The 21,569-nt window shown below is 38.0% G+C and overlaps 1 protein-coding gene across 5 annotated transcripts in view; it reads left to right on the forward strand.

Annotated features, from left to right (window-relative positions):
* KDM4C (lysine demethylase 4C) overlaps positions 1 to 12,915 on the forward strand; it is a 260,368-nt gene extending 247,453 nt beyond the window's left edge. For all 5 annotated transcript variants that reach the window (XM_027634433.1, XM_027634438.1, XM_027634437.1 and 2 more), the window contains 3 exons: positions 6,805 to 6,924; positions 10,673 to 10,765; positions 12,689 to 12,915. In XM_027634433.1, the coding sequence (XP_027490234.1) occupies positions 6,805 to 6,924; positions 10,673 to 10,765; positions 12,689 to 12,865 (390 nt within the window). In that variant the 3' untranslated portion in view covers positions 12,866 to 12,915. The remainder of the gene's footprint in view (positions 1 to 6,804; positions 6,925 to 10,672; positions 10,766 to 12,688) is intronic.
* The last annotated feature ends 8,654 nt before the right edge of the window (positions 12,916 to 21,569 follow it).

The raw sequence follows: 21,569 nt of genomic DNA on the forward strand, positions 1-21,569 counted from the left end.
ATGTTTGCTGTCTTGGTTAATGTTTGATGACAGTTGAATGCTCTGTGTTGTGGATTTTCTAGTCATCCCCATGGAAATGGGTGGAAGCATGTTATGGGTATGGTAGACTTGAAAGTTATTTAACAAACTTCAAAGGAATGAAATGGTTCAGAAAAGGAAGAGGCTACTCTGCCTGTCTAAAAATTTACTTTAAATTATGCCAGTTGATGAATGTAAACCTCAGGTTTGCAAACAGGGCTATAAGAGAAAAATTTATACTTATTCAGATGGGTTAGTGGTGAATATGAGTGATCTTCAGGAAGGAACCACTTGCAGAGAATATTTCCGTTTAATACTGTATGCCATGGATTTACTTTTCTTCAACACCTTTCCAAGTTGTTTGTCTTATCTTTTTATACATATATCTTTTTATACATGGAAAAAGAAATCTCAATTCTTTATTGTATTGTTTATAGCTTCAGAGAAAGGTCTTCAGACTTGCTACGTATGGATTGTGAATCTCTTTAACCTTACAATGTTTCATCCTTCTCCACGATAGTAAGCCCCCTGCAGGAGCACAGAGGTGAGAACTGCATTTAGTAATCACCCACAGAAAATATTCTGATCTGATCAAAGTGAATATTGATTTTCTTCATCCTAATCGGAGGAGTCCTGCAGAATGCTCATGCAAAAGCATGACTGGGAGGCAAAAGCAGCTTTTGAAACAAGCTTAGTAGTCTAGGTTATCAACTGCAGGATAGAACTGGGCATCTTCATCATCACAACTCTTCTGTCGTCTCTTGAGTCAGGGTAGATCACATCATCAAAACTTGGCAAGGGCCAGGTGATCTGATGGAGTTGACCCCTGATTTGAATAGACAAGTATTGGTGTTTTTCTATTTGAATATGGTTGTTTTCTGCAGCAATTTTAAACATTTGGCTACTGTAGGCTTTATACCTCCTCTAAAAGATGCCATATGGGCCACATTTTCCTATTTTCAAACATGTTCTTGAGATGCAATGACCAATGTTATTGCTATGCTATTAAATAATATATTACTGTTTATGAACAATACTTTTAAATTAATTGATCCCTTCTTCACCAGTTATGTTCTACATTCACCAAAGACTGAATCAGATTTGAAAGGATGTGATTCCATTTAAGCTCCATAAAGATCAAACACTGAACTATAAGCTGACTGTTGAAAGGCAGAAAAGTACAAGCTAAAACTTTTCCTGCTGCTAGAGTCAGGAGGAATGAAGTAGTGAAGATTTTGTGCATGCAGAATATTAAGAAATGTTTTTGAGAGCTTTTTGGGTTTTTATGTATTGAACTTGAGAAGAATTTTTTTAAAGTGTTATTAAATACTTTTTTGCAGTCTCTACATCTTTTTTGTTCAAGTACTGCCTTCCTCACAGGGCAAAAATCCCTCAAACTGAAAACTTTCTGTGTTTTTTTTAATTAAATACTCAAACATTCTAGTTTGGCCATGCCAATATTTTCTAAGATTTCCTCACTATCTAGCTTTCTGTCAGGCCAGAGAACTCTGTAAATTAACATTGACTGATATTTGTAGTCACAGAATGATTTCACATTTTTCTACTGTAATCTTGACATGAAAGGCTACTGTATCCTTTATAGTATTGATTTAACTTCCAGGCTTCTTTTAGCCAGTTCCTGAAGATATGAACCAGTTTATCTCTGTTGACTTCAAGAATTGCACCACAGCATTTTCTCTTTCCTCTGAATTCAGTAATGAGTGTAGAATCAGAGAATGGCTTGAGTTGAAAGGGAGTTTAAAGACCATCTAGTTCCACCTCCCCTACCATGGGCAGGAATGCCACTCACTGGACCAGGTTGCTCAAAGCCCCATATAGCCTGGCCTTGAACAATTCCAGGGATTGAGCATCCACAACATCCTAACATCTAATCTAAATCCCTACTCTTTTAGAATTTAAAAGTGTTCCCCTTTATCCTGTCACTATCTGTGCCTGTAAAAGGTTGCTCACTCTCTTTTTTGTAAGTCTCCTTCAGGTGCTGCAAGGCTGCTATAAGGTCTCCCCCAAGCTTTATCTAATTCAGGCTGAACAGCCCCAGGTCTCTCAGCCTGTCTTCATAGGAGGGGTCTCCAGCCCTCTCCTCACAAAGATGATCATCTTTGTGACCCTCCTCTGGACCCAATCCAATAGACTCATATATTTACTCTGCTGGGGGCCCCAGTGCTGGACACATTACTCCAAGTTGTAGCTCACGAGGACAGAGTAGAGGGACAGAATCACCTCCCTCGATTTGATGGCCACTCTTCCTTTGATGCAGCCCAGGATATGGTTGGCCTGTTGGGCTGTGAGCACACACTCTTGGCTCATGTCCAGCTTTTTATCCATGAGTCCTTCTTTGCAGGGCTGTTCAAAAAAAGTTTTTCTCTCGGTCTATGTTCACGTCTGGGATTGCCCCAGTCTAGGTATAGCATCTTGCACTTGCCCTTGTGGAACTTTGTGAGGTTTTCTTGGGCCCACTTTTGAAGTCTGTCAAGGTCCCTCTGGATGGCATCTTGTTCTGTTGTGCCTACTGCACCACTCAACTTGATGTCATCGGCAAACTTGTTGAGGGTGCACTTGATGCCAGTGTTTATGTTGTTGATAAAGATACTAAAGAGCACCAGTCCCAAGACAGGGTAACAATAACAATGCTAATGATAGAGGGTACAAGAAAAGAAATAATTCACACAAAACCACCTCTTCCTGCCCCCCCTTCCCTCCTTTCCCCTGCCCTCATGAGGTGGTATAGAATAACCTCTGGGCCCTAGCCATACCTCTTCCTGACTACTGCAAAAATTGACCCTGTCCTGGCCAGAACCAGCACACCATCACAGAAGGCCACTAGATTGGTCAGGCATGCTGTCTGTCTTGGATCTCCTCCTTGCCATGCACGTGTCTTAACATTTCTTCAGTGAGGATCTGCTCCATGATATTCTCGGGCACAGGGGTGAGGCTCACAGGCCTGTATTTTCCTGTCTCTAGTTTCTCCTCATTTTAAAAATAGGCATAATGTTTCCTTTTTTCCAGTCACTGGCAACCCTGTCTGACTGCTGTGAATTTTCAAATATGACAGTGTGGCTTAGCAAAAGCACCAGCCAGTTCCCTCAGGATCTTGGGTTGCATCTCATTAGGGCCACAGACTTGTACCTATTCAGTTTCACCAAGTAGACACAAACCTACACTTACAGTAGGAGGAGCTTCGCTCCTCTGACCTCGCCTAGAGGTTCAGGGGTAGATATTTGTTTTCATTGTGGCTCATTTGGATCAAATCTAAGAGAAGTCAAAAGTCTGTTACATTCTTATAACTTTGAAAATAACTGTTGAATTTGAAATAGCTGAATTAATAACCTCATAGTCCAGCAAAACATATCCAAGGTGCATCATTTTCTTACAGCTTGGGAGAATAGTCTCAGTAGTTCATAAAACCAGAATATCAATTACACCAGAATACCTATACTTTTTAGCCTTGATTTAGGAAAACATTTGAACATATCTGTTTACACTTTTTAAAAATTAAGATATTTTCTTCAAGTGTCAATGGCTGTATTCAAATTATGGGAATCTTGCAATGTTTCAAGTTCCTGGATTTGAGTTCATGCTTCAGGTGCAGGCTTCCTTTTATTTTCCTAGTGTGACTTCACGGTTGTTCCTAGTCTGTGTCAACCATCACCATCCTGCCACTGCAACTGGATTTGTTATTTGCAAATTCTCTCTCCAGCCTAAATGAACCATATCAACCTCTCTGGTAAAAACAAGGGAATATCAGAAGAAAAATAGAAGAAATGTCTTCTTATCTGGAGTGCTGTACATGTGAATTCCTAAGTGACAGCATAGAAGACAAACCCAGTATTTCAGCATATTTTTCCAACATCTATTGTGAATAGATTGCTCACTATATTAGTTTAGTGCATAAAATGAATCCCAAAATAAATGTTTCTACACCCAGAAAGTACCACCTTCATTACACAAGAAAACTTTCAGAAGTATTATTATTTACAGGTTTTTACTCATAGAGTGTCTTTTTGAATGGCTGTAAATGTAATATTGATGAGACTGTATCTGCAATAACATGTCAAGTTATGGGCTCACCTGTACAAGAAGTACGTGGATGAAGAGGAGCAAATGCAGTAAAAGGATATGAAAGTGATGGAGGAACTGGAACATTTCTCATGAGGGTGCTGACAGAGCTGCGACTGTTCAGCCTACGGAACAGTGGACTCAGAAAAATCTTATCCAAGTGTATAAATATGGGATGAGGGAAGTAAAGAGAATGAAGCCACACACTTCTGAGTGATGCAGAGTGATAGGATGAAAGACAACAGGTACCAACTGAAATACAGGGAATTCCTCAACACAAAATTTTTCTTCACTTAAGAAAAGACTTTTTCACAGTGAGGGTTGATGAATGCTGGACTGATTGCCCAGGGAGGCCTTGAAGTGTTCAGCGTTAAAGATAGCTAGTCATGGTTGGAGCTGGGCTCTGAGCTGTGTGATAGTGGGAATGTGAAACTGGGCACTTAAGTTAATAGGATTTTCAGTACAGTTGGGCATGATTTTGTCCATTTCTCTGAAGAAGAAAATACGGTATGTAATTGAACAGGTTTGTAAGCTGAATGTAGATTGAACTTACACTATATGTTATTTGCAGCTGGTGTATGGGAATGTTTGAAGGATTGCCATATTCTGCTGTCTGACTTTTCATTATATGATTGAGAAAAGTGAGGTTGCATTTTTGCAATTTCCTCAGTCTAAGAAATGTGTCTAATCATTCCCAAGAAGAAAATTGTAAGAATTATTTGTACAGTAAAAAGAGAATCTGAAATGATTATGCTCCTGTGAAAATAAAAGGTAGGAGCTCTGGTAGAAATCAACAAAAACTAGTATGAGTTTCCCAAACATTGTTTCTTAGACTAAGACATTGCGATGATACATGAAGAATGGGATTGTTATTTGTCTAGTTATTTGCATGAGAACTCCAATTTTCCGTATGAGCAATTCCATTAGCTATTCTAGAGAGGCTGTGAGATTTTTTTCTTGTGCAAGGTGCAAAGGGAGCAATTCACGCTGGGCTTTTGTTCTTGGAAAATTAATGTTAGGCTTGACATTGTTGGTAGATTGTTTGTTTTCAGGAAATTTTCTCTATTCCATGATGCATTTTAAAAGTTTGTTTCAAGACACTTAGCCAAGAACCTTTTTTGCACTTTTGCAAGAAATAGATAGTGGAAGAGGTATCATAATGACGGTAACCATTTTGACAGTCATCACTGAGAAGAGAGCATTAAAAATACAGTCTCATTTAATTTATTGTCAGATCTATGATAGTATTTAGCAATCCCTGTCCCCTGTGAAGTCATAATTATTCCACTGCAGCAGCCATCTTTTCCTTTTCCCCCTCCCTCTCCTAGAAATATTGGGAGAGGTAATACAGTAATGCCATCTACTACTCCAAATATATGCTGAAGTTGAACAAATATATATCTCTGTGTTTGTCACAGCAACCTCTGTCAGACAAACACAGAGGGCATACTTTAAATCTGTCTGCTTTACACAGCACTCGAGGAGGGACAGAGAATGTACTGACATGGAGGAAAGTGTGTTTCTGTGAAAATCCAGCTTTTAGTTTCTTTTATCCTGTGTTGAATCAAGTTCATGGATTAAGATACATGTGGTTAAAATCCATTTGTAAAGGCTGGATTTGGCTAGAATGATATATAACAAGGTAATGTCCCAGTAAGAATCACTGTGGTGCACTTTTGCTCCCACATTTTAAGTTCTTTGTCATGATGATTATTTCACTAAGTCCTTATACCTGAGTCCTTGTCTTTATCTTTTTTCTTCCCATCTAGACCTCTTATCAGTTAGCTCAGATAATATAGTCTCTGAGTAAATCCTCTCACACCTAGGAGAATATCACTAATTAGTGCTGATTTACATGACTAGTCTTATGATGTAGTCACTATGAAGTAGAGACACCTTTGTTGACATGAGTGTTTGGCAGAGATAGCTTCCAAAGAATTGGTGAGTCCAGATATGACCCAATCCTTTTCTGGTGCTTTTTTTCCTCAAGCGGACAGTTGCTCTTATGGGTGTCTGGTCAGTGTGCTCTGAAAATGAGTCACTTAGGTCATACTGAGCCATATGGGGCAAAAGAAACCATTAATGGTGCAGTTACTGGTGCTATGACATGCTGAACAAGTCAGGCACAAAATTTGGCCAAAACACCAGAAAAAGATGCTTCATATCTTATGGAAAAAAAATTTTCCACCAAATTTTTCTTTGTCAGCGTTTGGATTCTTTCAGTGTTTCTCCTTCAGCTAAGCAAAGAACTCATTGGTGTTCTCACTATTTATGGTTTGATCCATGTATGTTTTGGTCAGCAGAGTTAACATCGAACAAAAATGTGCTGTGGTTAACAAAACGTGTTACTTGAATATGTAAAAGAGAAAGTGTTGCACATATGCAATTGCCCTTTAGTGATTCTTATTTTCAATATGTGTTAGAAATTAATTTTGCTGGAAGTGTATCACAGTTGCTGGTAGCTATCTGATTTATGCGTATGTTGCCTTGCCAATGTAACATCAAGCTTAAAAGAGAGTGTTTCTTTGGTCAGTATTTCATTTTCATGAAGGCTAACATTAGCATTAGCCTATTAGTAGGATTATAAAACTTGAAACACACATGGTAATAAATCTCCTCCAATTACCAAGTTGTAAAAAGCAGTTTACTGCTAATTTTAGTGCAGTGGCTCACTCACTGATTGGAGAATCCATCCTTCTTTGTAAATAGAGCAGAGATTGCCTAAGGCTGGGTCCACCTGCAGAGGGAGAGGTTGTCCAAGTGAAATGGCCTGATGGAAAAGTGTATGATGTGAAGTATCTGGGAACAAACACAACTTATATGTATCAGGTGAGTATCTATATTTATTGCCATATGCTTGCTTTTCAGATGTCTTTATTGTAAATTGCTCATCTGGCTCTAGCATTGGAGTGGCCAGCCACACCTTCAAAGATGAAGAGGGCTTAAGTTTGAACTCTTATTGTAACTCTTAATGCATTTAAATTAGTATATAAAACTGTCTAACCCAGTAGCAAATGCTGTGCACTCTTTGGGAGTTGAAGTTTCACTTGTTGTTACAAAATCAATAAAATTGTTTAATAAGAAATCAGGTGAACAGGTGGAACATTAAAATTGAAACATTATATTTGTTATTTTCTGCAGGTTATTTACTTTTATGTCAGGTAATTGTATGATTAATGATATAAAATAAATATTGGTATGTGCCTACAATGAACCATTTCATAAGAGGATGGAAGAGAGGACAGTAAAAAGAAGAGCATAAATAGGCCCACTTGCTTTTTTCTGAGAGACTTATGAATTAATTAATCTAAGGAGCGTTGTATCCTCAGCAAAGGCAAAAGGGAACCGAACAGTGAAGGCAAGGCTAAAAAGCTGACTTCTGATTTCAGTCACAATAATTGGTTTTTTATGTGCTTGCCTTTGAGAAGAAATCAGTCAGCAGCTTTGAGTACCCAGGTGAATGGTAGAAACTGCAATAAAACAATCACAATAATAATAGCACTTCTGAAAGAATGAGAATCTAGATACATTTCATTTATATATATATGTAATAATTTTCACTTATGTAACTCCTTTCATCAAAGGGCCTCACATTACTGTACCAAAATGGCAAATTTACTATTATATCTGTAGATGAGTTAAAGCACAGAAAAGCTAAATGACTTGCTCCATTGACCTTCTCACTTTCCCAGTGACTTGCAATTGAACTTGAGTCCTCAAATGCCTAATCCCTTGAGGGGATCTGAATCTTAGCTCTTCCCTTGTATTTTGCAGCTGTGTTATGTTGTGAAGGTGGAAAGTTCTTTATAAAGTATGAATATTATTGTTCTATAGTAACATTAGTCTTCAAATAATTTAGTCTTATGAACAGTTGGTCTTTGAGGAATACTGTGACGTAGATTAGATGAATGTTGTTATCTTTCATATTTGAAGGAATATGACATAAATGACTTTGTCTTATTTTAGACCTCTTGAACAACATGATGAAATCAATTTTGTTTAAAGAAAATGGATAAGCATTTGGAGATTCAGCAAGATTTAGACTTCCTCAGTATAACGGACGTGTGGGAGATTACTGTAAATTGCCTTGTAACAACCTCTATCATGGGGGGGAAATGACAAAGTTTAAAGGTTAGAGGCAGTCCAGGTTGCAACACGTAGGACTGTAGAGACAGTCAAGCATTTCAGTCTGCAGGATGGAGAGGAGGCTGCCACGTGGCACAGGTTACAGAAAGTCTATGACGTGGCGGGTGCAAGGTTAACTTCAAGACATATTAATTGTTCTTCCTATGATCTTTCTGCAGTCTGTCTGAAAGCTCCCAGGGTCCATGCATACTCCAATTTTATTCTGGCAGACTCTTACTGAGCCTTTTGAGTGATCTCTTAGATCTAATAAGGCAAACCTGGATAAATCTGTGAATTTTCCTTGTGTTTGTGAAACATTTGTACTAAATGTGCCGATACTTGAACATGAAGGAGTTATGACACAATGCACTACAATTGGTGTCATCCAGTTTAACATTTGCCAGCCTTTGACATCTACACAATCCCTAAGCAGGTGTTCAACTGAAATTGTTAATGTGTTCTAAATTGATTTTGTGATCATTTCTGATATTGAGGTTCACTAATAAGTTTTGAGTTTCATTTGAGATTATTAAATTATCCATTCACTCTATTAATTGCTTTCTAACAGTTTCAACTCTCCTTTTAATCTATGATGGTCTAATAAAATGAAATCTCATGGAGAGAATAACGTACTACACAGACACAGTACAGCAGCAGAAGTCTAAATAAAATAACTTGCTTGATAAAATTGATGATTTGAAATGTAGGATCTGCAACTGAATTAAATTGAAGCTATTAGAGATGGTGGGTTTATAGTTTGCATGAATCATGATACTACTGAAAGTCTTAGAGAAGCTCTTGTTGTGTTTGCTGTCAAGGGTAGGCAAGTTATATCCAGTGTGATATGCTGAATTAAAGCATAACTTCCAGTTACTCTTCATTGTAAATGTGCAATATATTTCATAGTGGAAGCATGACAGATTTTCCGGTATGAAGCAGTTTCATCCTACTGCATACTACAAGTGAAAACAAATACACTGACCATACAGGAGTGGATTTTATGATCGCATGGAGTGGCAGACTTCATTTCCTACCCAGTTCTTCCACTAGTGATGCAAAAATCATTATTACCAACTGTATTATGTGAAAATGTACTACCAAATGTATTGTAAGGAAAGGAGCGAGAATAGCAGAAAGACTGTTCCTGCATCCTGGTGAAAAATACCTAATCTGCCATTGTTTTATTGAACAAGCTTAAGGCAAATTGGCTGTTAATTTCCTATGACATACTGCTGACAGACTAGGCCTGTGAGGTTAGTAACAGAAACAGAGAAGAGCAAGGATGACTTCTGTGACTTTGTTATTCATCCGTGTACTCTGTGCATTTTAAATGCATACCAGATTTGTGCGTCCCTGTTAGTTGCAGTGAAAGAAATTGCTTTTAAAGAAGCTAATAGATCATAGTGTGTATCCTGGCTTTTGAGAATGGATATATTATATCTGATTTTTCAGCTGTTCACGATTAATCTGACATATCCAGTCATGGCAAGCTTTTAATTTTAAACTACAAACCCAGTCCATTTACAAGATCAAATGCATGATTTTTCAGTTTTATCTGTAATAATACTTTTGATAAGTCATTGTTCTCTTATGTTTGTATTTGGACTTATTTTTCTAGTCAAGTGTTCTGTTGACATTCACATGGTCTCATAAAGTCAAGGAAGGATGTGGAATGGGACTTCTTCTAATTTTATACCAAACTTTAAAGTACAGTTTCTGTAGGAGCTAAAACTGCAGTCACAGATAATAGCTGAAATTCACAATTGTTAGGTTAAGTATTAAAATAGAAAAAAAATCAGCAGCTACTGAAAAAGCTTAAATGCTTCAAAGCCTCAGCATTTTAACATTCCCCACACCTAGTTACATTTCCTTTCTCATTTTCTGCTAACGGGGTTCATATTGGATTAAATCTAAACGTAAGCATGATAAAGCTTTTCATCTTCTGAACAGAGCATTTAGAAGAAATTCCATCAGATTCAATAAAATTCTGTTAGCTGGTATGTCCGTAGTTGTCACTCACACTTTCTTTTGACGTGGTCTTCCTCAACCTTGAATCACAGGATGTTAAAATTAATTTTTTATTTATTAGAAGCAAATAGAAAATTAGAGACAAAAAGAACACGAAGACATTTTAATATGTCACTCCTGCCTGTCCTGTTACTGTTCAACATTCCTAACCTTAACAAATTTTAATTTATTGTATTTGTGTCAGTGCTGATTTTGAAGACTCTTTGCTTAGATATTAATTTCAATTTAAGAATGTGTTGCATTTCCCAAGAAATAACTTTTTTTTATGTTTTAACCTAATTTTGCTGCCCTAAAATAGATAGTAAAATATTTTTATATACATCTTTTCTGTTTACATATGTATTTTTATGTGAAGACATTTCCAGAAACTTGCTGCAAGATTTAAATTATGATTTTGTTTTTAAATACCCATTTTTTCAATTAGGTTGAGTTTGAAGATGGTTCTCAAATAGTAATGAAGAGAGAAGAAATATATACACTAGACGAAGAGCTTCCTAAGAGAGTAAAAGCACGTCTTGTGAGTATTTACTGATAATAACTTTATAATATATATATGCTTAAAATGCCAGTAACACTGTACTTGGCTTTATTTTGGATTTTCAGTTTAAGCTGGACAAGTGTTTTGTGAGCCTATACTAATAAGAGTGGCTAAATCAGCGCAATTAGGAGACGTGTCCATTTGCTAGTGAGAATGGTTAGTTGTTCTTCCAGTACAGGCAAATGCGGTTGTCAAACATAATTCTTTTCTCCTAGGAGGGACATCATGTTTGATCATCTGTCAGATCATGAATGATCAAGTTAGTAAACATTCGAATTGACAGACATTCTGTTCTTTCAGTGTGCTTATAACATGTATAATTTTTAAAAAAACTCTCCAGCTTCTCAGACCTTTGTGATTTTAAAAGCCTTGAATTTAATAAAAATGCACTTAAGTTCATGTAAGAAACAACGTGACTGATCAGAACTCATTATTGTCACTGGCGGGACTCACTAGCAGGGCTCACTGGCAGACATTTTACTAGTCTTTGTTTAAAACCAAATCTTTGCTACTTTTTAAAGTTTCCTGCAGTTTCAAACAACATCCACCATTTTTATGTATGTAATTTTTATGTATGTATGTCATGTGAGAAAGTGTTGGGGTTCATGAAGAGCATGACACTTAAAGGTTGAAAAGGGAAAGTTCTTCCATACTTCCTCCTTATTAGAGGAGGTGACTGCTTTTACCTGTCTTAGGGCACTGCTTTCTAATGCAAAATGCAGTGGTCAGATATTCTTGATTAAGAAACCTTTTTGTTGATGAATTTGGGATAAGTGCAGGAATCTTTCAGTGTTCTGACTGTCTAGGGTTAAGATAGATGTCTTGGAAAATGTTAAATGAACCATCTGGTTATATTTAATGGGGTTTTTCATTATACTCAGAAAGCATACTATTGCCATTTTTTTGTTTTAGAGACTACATGGAAGAACCATCTCTAATTAACTGCATGCTCTGTAGAATGCAAATTGTTGCATTTCATTCAGGATAATATTAATTGGGTTTAAGCTATTGGTTTTTAAATGTATTTTTACAACTCAATATTTCTTTCTTTCTTTTTTATTTGACACCATTAACTTCATTGGGGAGTTAGCTATAGCTTAAAAACATTAAATTTGGTCAACTGAGTAAAACACACTACAGCCAGTGCATGATTTTCTTTGCATGATTTTCTGCTAGTGCATTTTCTGTTTTTCTGCTAGTGATTTTCTACTACTTTGCACAATTTTCTACTAGTGCCTCCAATTCTAGAAATATGTAGGTTAGTCCTACAAGTATGCCCAACACCTCCTTCCCCTCCTCATGCTGAACATAGTGGAAGTTAAACACAACTTATGATACTGTTTCTGTCTATTGGAAGAAATTAAGCCAGTTCCTTCTAAATGATGCTTTTCTTAATCTTTGGAATTTTTCCATTACTCCAGCAGTGAAAGTCAGTCCAAAATATTCTGCCTTTGGTTTTTGCCAAGTGGCTTGCTGTTTGTTGCCCCACTGCTGTGTTAATGTGGATTCCCAACTGTTTTAAAGTTTGCTGACAAATAACCAAATGGTAACTCTGATTCTTTGCAAGTTAGGCAGTGTGCAGGTCTCTTTTCAGAGGTCCATGCCATTGTACCTTGCATTTAAAACATTTCTGAATCACACAAAGTGGTGAATAATACTTGATACCTCTAGGATCACACCTGCCCAACAGTTGCATTGCTTCTGTGTTGCTGGGGTTTTTTTCACCTAGAATTAGAAGGATTGTGTGGTTTCTGGATAAAAGCCAAAACTACCAACTGGTGTTAGTGACATGTTTCTAAGGAACACTATAGACTTAGAGAATTAAATAATGAATGGTACATCCAAAATATGGAAAAGTTAAAATTGTAGTTATATGTATGTGTAATTAGTGTCTGTTTTTAGTCTACAGCCTCTGACATGAGATTTGAAGACACATTTTATGGATCAGATATTATCTTGGGAGAGAAGAAGAGGCAGAGAGTATTGAGTTCTCGCTTTCAGAATGAATATGTGGATGATCCAGGATACCGCACATTCTTAAAAAGCTCATTCCAGAAGAAATGCCAGAAGGGGCTATAAAGGCAGCAGATGAAGAGAGAGGGATGTTGATTAAAAAGCATGCAGCATTATTTGCAATTGGTTTTTGTTTAATTGAACACTCTGTTTTCCATTCAACTAATCTATACACCGTCCTCATAAACTGAAGTACTTGAGTTCTGATTTCTTCAGTTAATGTATTAAAGATTTTGTAATGTTTTGCATTATAGAACTAGGGGGAAAACCAAGAGAGATTATGAAAGGATGTACTGAAGAAAAGTTTCTGTCCTAGCTTTTTGGCAGAGGGATGGAGCCTAGAGCTGTGAGGGTGTGGCTAAATTGCTGTTCTGTACCACCCACTTCATCTGCGGGGGATGCGGCTTCAGGGGGAAGAACAAAAGGCACGTACATGGGAGGTATGCTGTTTTCATTATGTTTCTTCCCTGGGGAAGCTGCTGGGGCCAGCACTGTGGACTCTGAAAAGCAGTGAACACAGCCAAGATGTGGCTCCAAAAAAACTGCACTTGCAACTGAGATGCAATTCCAAAGAGGTGGCACCACACAGAATTGAACCTGCAGAGCAGAGCAGTCTGGAAACGGCCAGTGTGGCACAGCAAAGACAGTCTGGCTTTTGTCATAGTTTTTTTTTTTCTTGGGCTCAGGGATGGGGAATGCTGGCTGAGGAGAGTATCCACAACCTTGTCTTTCTCCCAGGAGGCTATGTGGTGCTACCTATGGAGAGCGTCCACCACCTGGCCTTTGTCTTGGCAGCCTCATGGAACTAAGTCAAAGTAGTGAACACCTCTCATGTGTAAAGCACCTTTTCTGTGCTTTTGTCATTAATATTTTTTTGTTACTGCATGTTTCTTATTGCACTGCTGTTTGTTTTCAGTAAATTGTTACCTCAGCCCGTAGTCTCTGCCTTTGTCCCTCTCTCACCTGAGGGTGGTGAGGGCAAGAGGAGCAGCTTATTTGGAGTTCAATTCCCAGCTTGTTTTTTAAACTACCACACCTGCTCACATTGAAATAAGTGGTAAAATTCCCTTTGAATGATAAGAAGAGATTCACATTCTGAAAAGGAGACATTTTAGTAAACAGAGATAATGTCAGTGGCTCATTTTTTTCTGCACCTAAGTTCAATAATAACAGTTTTTATAAAACATTTTTAAAACAAATACAGATATATTCAGTACTGAGACAAACAAAGGCTGTACTTACTTTGTACAGTGCTTTTACACATCTATGTCACTACTGTTTTCAGTAGGGTTTGATAGGGACTCAGCTATTGACTTAGATATTTTTGGCTTTTAGGAAAGATATCTGCAGCACAGCAAGGATGTTTTGTATATTTAAAGAGAGATTTTGGCAGTTATTTTTGAACATGTTTTTCATAGGATCTATTAATAATAGCTATTTGTTAAATACAAATTTCTTTCACTATGTGTATGAAAAATTAGAGTTCAAATGTAACAGCCTAATTTTGACTGAATATATTATGGTCTGTCTTTTAAAATAAAGTTCTCACAACATAATCGTGTTTTAAAATAAATAAATAAATGAAGAGATAAATAAATACTGTCCTTTTGCTTGCAACATTTTGTCTGTTGATATGATTTTCAATCCTATTATTTTATTCCTATAGGAATCAAGAAACTTCATTATATGCTGTATTTTCCTGAACACAACAGATAATACACACAGACAGTCACATAGCTTAATGTTAAAATGCAAACTTGATAAATACTGTACTTGCATTTCTTATTTTTTTATTTCCCTTCAGTCTTTGGGATCCTGACCTTTTTGGATGTTTCACAGAAAGCAGAAAGTCTGAATTTGTCTGAACACTTGGGTATGTGAAGCTAGAGGAGAGCTTTATCAAAATGACATCATCTGTTCCTTGTAAATTGGACAGTCAGCAGGATTTCTGACTGTCTGCCACAGAAAAAAGAGCCCTCTCAAAATCCAATTTAAATTGAGCACTGCTGTTTCTAGGGTTCTACTTGCAAAAAAACTTGACTATATGGACCCAAAGATTTTGTCATTACAAACCCAGTCTTTTACATGCTGAGACACACATATCTTTGTCTCACTGAAGCCTTTGCATGACTATTCTTATTTTTTCGAGTGGACAATGAAATCTTTTCAATTACTATGTGACACCTCAATTGATAACATAAGTTTTCTTAAGTGTTATATTGTCTGTCTTTTCTTGTACCATGAAATCACTCAGAATCCCTTTAGTCTCAGAAATTGCTTAGCTGTGACAATTGGAATGTATATCTAATTGACAACTCTTTCTCTAAAGGCAGTGGGTTGTGGTGGGTGCTGTCAGACATATTTCAGAACATCAAGGCTCTTTCTGGTCTTGTAAAGAAAAAATGAAACTAATGATAGATTTGCAAAATGCAAGATTGGTGCTGCCTTCTGCAATTACGTGCAGCTGATAACCTAATGTTAATGTGTGGACAGGTTTTGGAAGCAGGAGGCTATGGGATGGCTTCTGTGAGAAGCTGCCAGAAGCTTCCCCCATGTCCGACAGACCCAATGCCAGCTGGCTCCGTGGTAGATCCACTACTGGTCAAGGCTGAGCCTACCAGTGACCGTGGTAGCACCTCTGGGATAACATATTTAAGAAGGAAAAGTTTGGGGCAGATGTAATTGCACTCAGAGAAGAGCAAAGTGAGAATATGTGAGAGGAACAATGCAGACACCAAGGTCAGTGGAGAAGGAGGGGCAGGAGGTGCTCCAGGCGCTGGAGCGGAGATTCCCCTGCAGCCCGTGGTGAAGACCGTGGTGAGGCAGCTGTGCCCCTGCAGCCCATGGAATTCAGCGGGAGAGCAGATATCCACCTGCAGGCTGTGAAGGAGACCCACCCAGAAGCAGGTGGGTGCTCGAGATAGGGCTGTGAGCCTATGGGAAACCCATGCTGGGGCAGGCGCATGACAGGGACCTGCAGACCTGTGGAGAGAGGAATCCAGACTAGAGCAGGTTACCTACTAGGACTTGTAACCCTGTGGGGTCCCATGTTGGAGCAGACTGTGCCTGAAAGTCTGTACCCCGTGGAAAAGTGACCCACATTGGAGCAGTCCATGGAGAACTGTTTCTTCCCCCAAGCAGTGGCAGGAACAAATGATGAATTGACAGTAACCCCCATTCCCAATCTCCCTGTACTGCTGTGAGGGAGGAGATAGAGCCCAGGAAGGAGAGACCGATGTGGGGAAGATGTTTTTAAGATTTTATTTTACTTCTCCTTATCCTGCTCTGTTTTTGTTAGTAATAAATTCAGTTAATATCCTCGAGTTGAGTGTGTTTTGCCTGTGACAGTATTTGCTGAGTGATCTCTCTTTGTCCTTATCTCAACTCATGAACTTTTCCTTATATTCTCTCTCTCCTGTCCACTTGTGGAGGGGAGTGATAGAGCAGCTTTGATGGGTGCCTGGCATCCAGCCAGGATGAACCCATTGCTGCTAATTACTGATGCTTAGTATCAAAATACTGTGTTCTATGGTAAGAATGCTTTTATGGTCTTCCATGAAGGTTCAGAACAACTATGACATATAGGAGTGCTTTGTAGTTGAATAGGTGATGCTATGCAATGCTATAGAGGCAAATGTCTGTTCTTTGCCTGGATCTGATATGACCTGTTATGACACCATGAATAAACTCCCTTATTTCTGTAAAATGGATTCTTCAAGATCTTTGAAATTTGCTGATTAAAGAGCTGCAATTTTATTTTAAAACATTCATGCAAAAAGATGGCTTGTTTCCCCTTCTACCTTTCAGCAAAAAGATCTTGACTTTGGAAGTTCTGAATGGCACTGGAATGATTTCTAACCTTTGTAAGGTGCTATAAAATACCTGTTATGTAAGTGTAAAAAGTGTAGTCATTGTCATGATTACAGTTCCATGCCTCCCATCTCAAGACCTTATGGCCCTTGCAAACTGGATTGGCTAAGCAACTGGCCTAGGAGGACATTTTCTGCTCCCTTACAATTCCTGAAAAGCCACATTTTTCTGATCCATGACAGGTATTGTTATGAACCTTTCAGGTATGTGAGAGAATACATTGGTGTGCAATGTTCTGGGAAACCAGGAGCTTGCCATGAACTGAATCAGGTAGGTGGACACCAAAACACGATTGTTTGTTGCCCACATAAACAGTTCTCAGTCACCAGTTTCTCACTCCAGTAAAACCTTTTCTCCTGATGTTAGAGACAGATATATCTTTTCCAGTGAAAAAGCATGTCAGCATTCATGACCATTTCACTTACAGTGTCTGTGTGAGGAAGAGTGAATTATGTAGGAATAGTGAAGCCCCTTTAAAGACTGGCTAACTGAATCAGCAGTGGTATTCCTAGGATTAAAAAAAAAACCAAAAAACAAAAAACAAAACAACAAAAAACCAACCAAATAAAAATTGAATGTCCATAAGAAGAGAGCACAGAATGCCACAGGACAGGAAGAACCATGCTCTTTCTATTACCTTATACGTACAAGAGCAAAGTAACTGTTCTGTATATTCAAAAATCCTGAAGGCTGTGGGTGAGCACACTCATGTGTGCACACACACAAAGTGGTTTGTTCAGGATACATTAAAATTATTTTTTTCACTCTCATCTGAAAAATAGCAAGGAAGAATCTGAAGTACTTCAGTTTTTGCTGGCTTGTGAAGTAGAATGCTTTAATGCTATGACTTGGATTTCCACAGCTATAACTGAGGTCTGATAAAATCAAACTACTAGAATTAGATAAAAATTAGATTACTTCTCTTGAATCCTATTTGCTATTGTATTACTGTAGCAAAGCAATTTTGTTGATGCTTAATAGGAGTTCTACAATATATTGTGTTGTGCTGTGGTGGTTAAAATTTTTCAATTAAAGAGAGTAATAGAAAAATTCCTACAAAACATTTTTGCTTTGAAGCTTGTTTATACTTTCCAACTGTGATGTAAGTTAACAGCAATTTTTTTATAACAGGGAATTTAATATGAATTTAATATGATATTTATAAGCAAAATATAGCAAAGTAAAAGAAATCCCTATTTATGTGGTTCTACTTTTTCTGCTTTTGTGAGATGTTCTGCAGTTTAGAAGACATTATAGGAAAAAATGACTGATAAGGTAAATCCTGTTTGAATGATCATCTGTCTAATAACAAATACTTGTATTTCCTACCTGTGCTGCTCAATTTAGCCATCTTTGTTTAGTGGCACAATTGCAAATGTTAACTTTGATAACAGAGGAGGGTAAAATGATAATTTCACTTACTGGAATGAAATGCTGCTTTCTCCCCAGTCTCTAAATTTTGTAGTGGTATTTCTGTTTCATGTTATACGGCTGAAGTATTGGATGCCAGTGTTCAACAGCATATTAGCAGGACGGAAAGCTTTTGTAGGGTGGGCAAGAGGAATCTTTCCTGCACATATGCACAAAAGGCATATCCATCTCTTTAAAAATTGTGTAACCATCTGCTAAATTTATCACACACCTTCACATTTCAAAAACCATCTCTGAGGCTTCTAGTCTTGAATTCCGAGTGCCTTAGATAGCATTTTTCTCTGACATATCTAACAAAAAGAAAATTATTATGTTATGGTAGGGCATTAAAGTTTTACTGGAGTTCATCTTAGCTGTTGTATATACAGTCTACTGGTTATAGCTTCACTGTTACTACAGACTGAACTGTCCTACAGCCATGCTGCTGAGCTCTTACTCTTGATACCTTAATGGATTTCCCCTCTACCCAGATTTGTAGGCAGAGCTGGTAGCTGCCAAAACTAGCTGCATTTTGTAAGAGACGGTTTTGAGTTACTAGAAACGCTGGTAATTTAGATATCCTACAGCTAAAATTTTTATGTGTTGGTTTGTGTCTGAAAAAGTCTGGAAACTCTGCTTCAAGTAGTTTGGTCTTTTGGAAGGATTTGGAAGAGGAGAATTAAGGAAAAAAAAGTCATCCTTCTTTCTATCCCGAAGTTACCCAGGCATTTATTTGACAACCTTCATCGTTCCTTTATACAGTGAAACAGGGACATTCTGGTGGATGAGGCAAAGACTGATTCCCATTAGATTTTAGAAATAGGTTTGTAAAGTGTTTCTGTAGATGTGCTATCATTTGACTGAGCTATCATAAACTGTATGGTCTGTGGATGGGGCTCTGAAATAAAGTTTTGGAAGAACGTGTACCACTTCTGCAGTGATGGAATGGACGGTGCATGCATTGCCTGCCAGCATAGTCATCTCAGCACTGACTTTGCCAGGCTTGCAATCTGGGAGAGCCTTTTGTCCTTTTCTTGTTCCCCGTAGTTACTTAAATGGAACACAGAGGCAGCCTCTCCTTTGTTCTCAATGACCTGCTAATGATGCTGCTGCTGTAATATAGAAAAACAGGAAGGAAAAACCCCCACGAACAACAAAAATAAAGAAGCACAAACTACTTCAGTACTGAAGTGTAAAGGGTTCGAGGCAGCTAGGAAGAATTCATAGAGCTGGAAGGAGGAGAAATAGGGGGACCAGATTCTGAAAAAGAGATTTGTTCACAGTCCTCTGCAGAACCCAGGATGCCTGAGGCTCGAATGTCTTGTGGTATAAGCAAATGGCTGTGAAATGTACCAGCAAATTACTGACTGGTTGCCTTTAGGAACTGCTATTCCTGATGCCAATTACTGTATGGACTCAAGAAGCAGTTACCTCTGTTCTCCCAAGGATCTGATCCTTCTGTATAGATGTAAAGTCAGTTATATGGGATGAGATTTTAATTATTTTTTTTTCCCGGATTGGTCACTGGAAAAAAACAGGTTTTGTGTTCGTGTTCATTTAAATTACTATGCTAGAATTAAGGATGCAAAATATGAGATATAGAACCAATGCCAAAATTTGCCCAGAAGAAACATGATGCTTGAAACTTCCTCATATGTTCTTTATAGATCTAGTCACTAGAGGAACTGTGGGAGGGAGTCATGGTAATGACTCTCTTGGATGCACAGGAGTTAAAAGCAAAGAAGAATACAGAGGCACTGCATTCCCAAAGGCCATTTTTTTGGCACAGTACTAACAATTGATGGCAATGTCATGCTACATTACTGAGGAGAAAAGGCTCAAGGAACAATATAATAGAAAAAAATCATCTTTGAAAAGCTTCCATGTCTAAAGTCGTCCACTGCAATCCACATCTCTCCCTTTTTTCTGTGGGCATATGTAGTGAACATGAGTAATAAAAAAAGCTGTTAACCTCAGTCCAATCCAGATGTGGCAACCAAGGGTGACCCTGCTGTTTTCGTTCGAGTCCTATTAGGTGAGTAGAAGCAAGAACGGGTGAATTCAATATTTATTTTATTTTAGCTGGAAAGAAGTATCAGAGAACAGTTTCCTTTTCCTATTGACCTATTGAAACAGCAGTAAGATAGATTTCTGTTCTGAATATCTATTTTTTCATTATTTCAGTTGTTAAGTCCTATCAAAGGAAGGGATGGCACCATTCTGTTCTCTGCCTATCTAGTTTTTTATCTCTCTTCAAAGTCTTCCACCAAAAGGCAGAAAAAAATGAGCTAAAATTTTTCCAGCTTCAAGCACACAAATAGGAAAAAAGACAACTTCCTATTTTTCTTTGACAACCAGGTGGAACCAAAATGCAAAGGGCAGAGGTCTCTGGAGAGGGAAGGAATTCAATGTCTCCACTGTGCCTCCATGCTCTCTTTGAGGACTTCTGTTTACCTATTGCCTTAAGACTTGGTATGAGACAGGCAGAGTATGTTCTCCTTCACTTGTTCATGTAAAATGCTGGTACGGTCTGTAGATGGGGAGTAGATAACAAAATGTATACTGACTGTACTGGATTTTGGAGACTCCTGAATAAAGACATAACTACAGGAAACAGTGGTGAGCACTACCACAGACTAAAAACAGAAAGCATGAGTTTTTCAATAGTCTCACTTTCACCCTTGTCATTCACAGCTGAAACATATCAACATAAAATGGCAAGCAATCACAACTTTGAAACAACCTTCCTGTTTGATTTTGGGCAGATCTGCAGAGATCATGTCTTTTCTAAGAGAAGTCAGTGAATGTGACACCATGTAAGCTGGTTCAGTGAGTACATTTGAAAAATAAACAGAAGGTACATTGTACGTTTGTAACATGAACTACATGAATGAAACTCTTCAGTAGCTCCTTTCTGCCAAGGGAAAGTCAAACGGAGGCTACATGAGACAGTTACTGTAACTGGAGGTAAATCTTTGCAGAAAGGATTTGGAGATCTTGGATTCAACTGAGATAGTGGTGTAAGTATCACTGTGTGCTTAAAGAACAAGCAGGACCAAGACAGAACCATGCATGCCGAAGTTTTTTCCCAACATTTTGAAACACTAGGAATAAAGGATGATTTAAAGCAACTGTTGAGCTCTCCAAGATCTTTGTCCTCAAAAGAAGGTGGATGTCTGAGATGCAGTAACAGTGTTCTGCTACAGCACACAGAGATTTTGGAACAATCAAAGAGGAGCCAGTGTCTTGGGAAAATTCACCTGCTATTTGACTGGGGATAATTTGGTGACTGGGGATACTGACAAGTGCATATAGACCATAACCCCTACCCATAAACGTGGTCAGTGTGCATCACTGTTACATCGAAGCTATGTAACAATAGGCACTTCATGAAAAATAGATGGAAAACACTGTTGTAGGCATTTTCATTGTGAAGTGTCCATCGAATAAACTCCTGGGATAGTAATGAGAAAATTTGTGTCAATTAGTA

The sequence above is a fragment of the Corapipo altera genome, unplaced genomic scaffold (assembly GCF_003945725.1).
Source record: "Corapipo altera isolate COAL_440 unplaced genomic scaffold, ASM394572v1 61411, whole genome shotgun sequence".
Lineage (NCBI taxonomy): Eukaryota > Metazoa > Chordata > Aves > Passeriformes > Pipridae > Corapipo > Corapipo altera.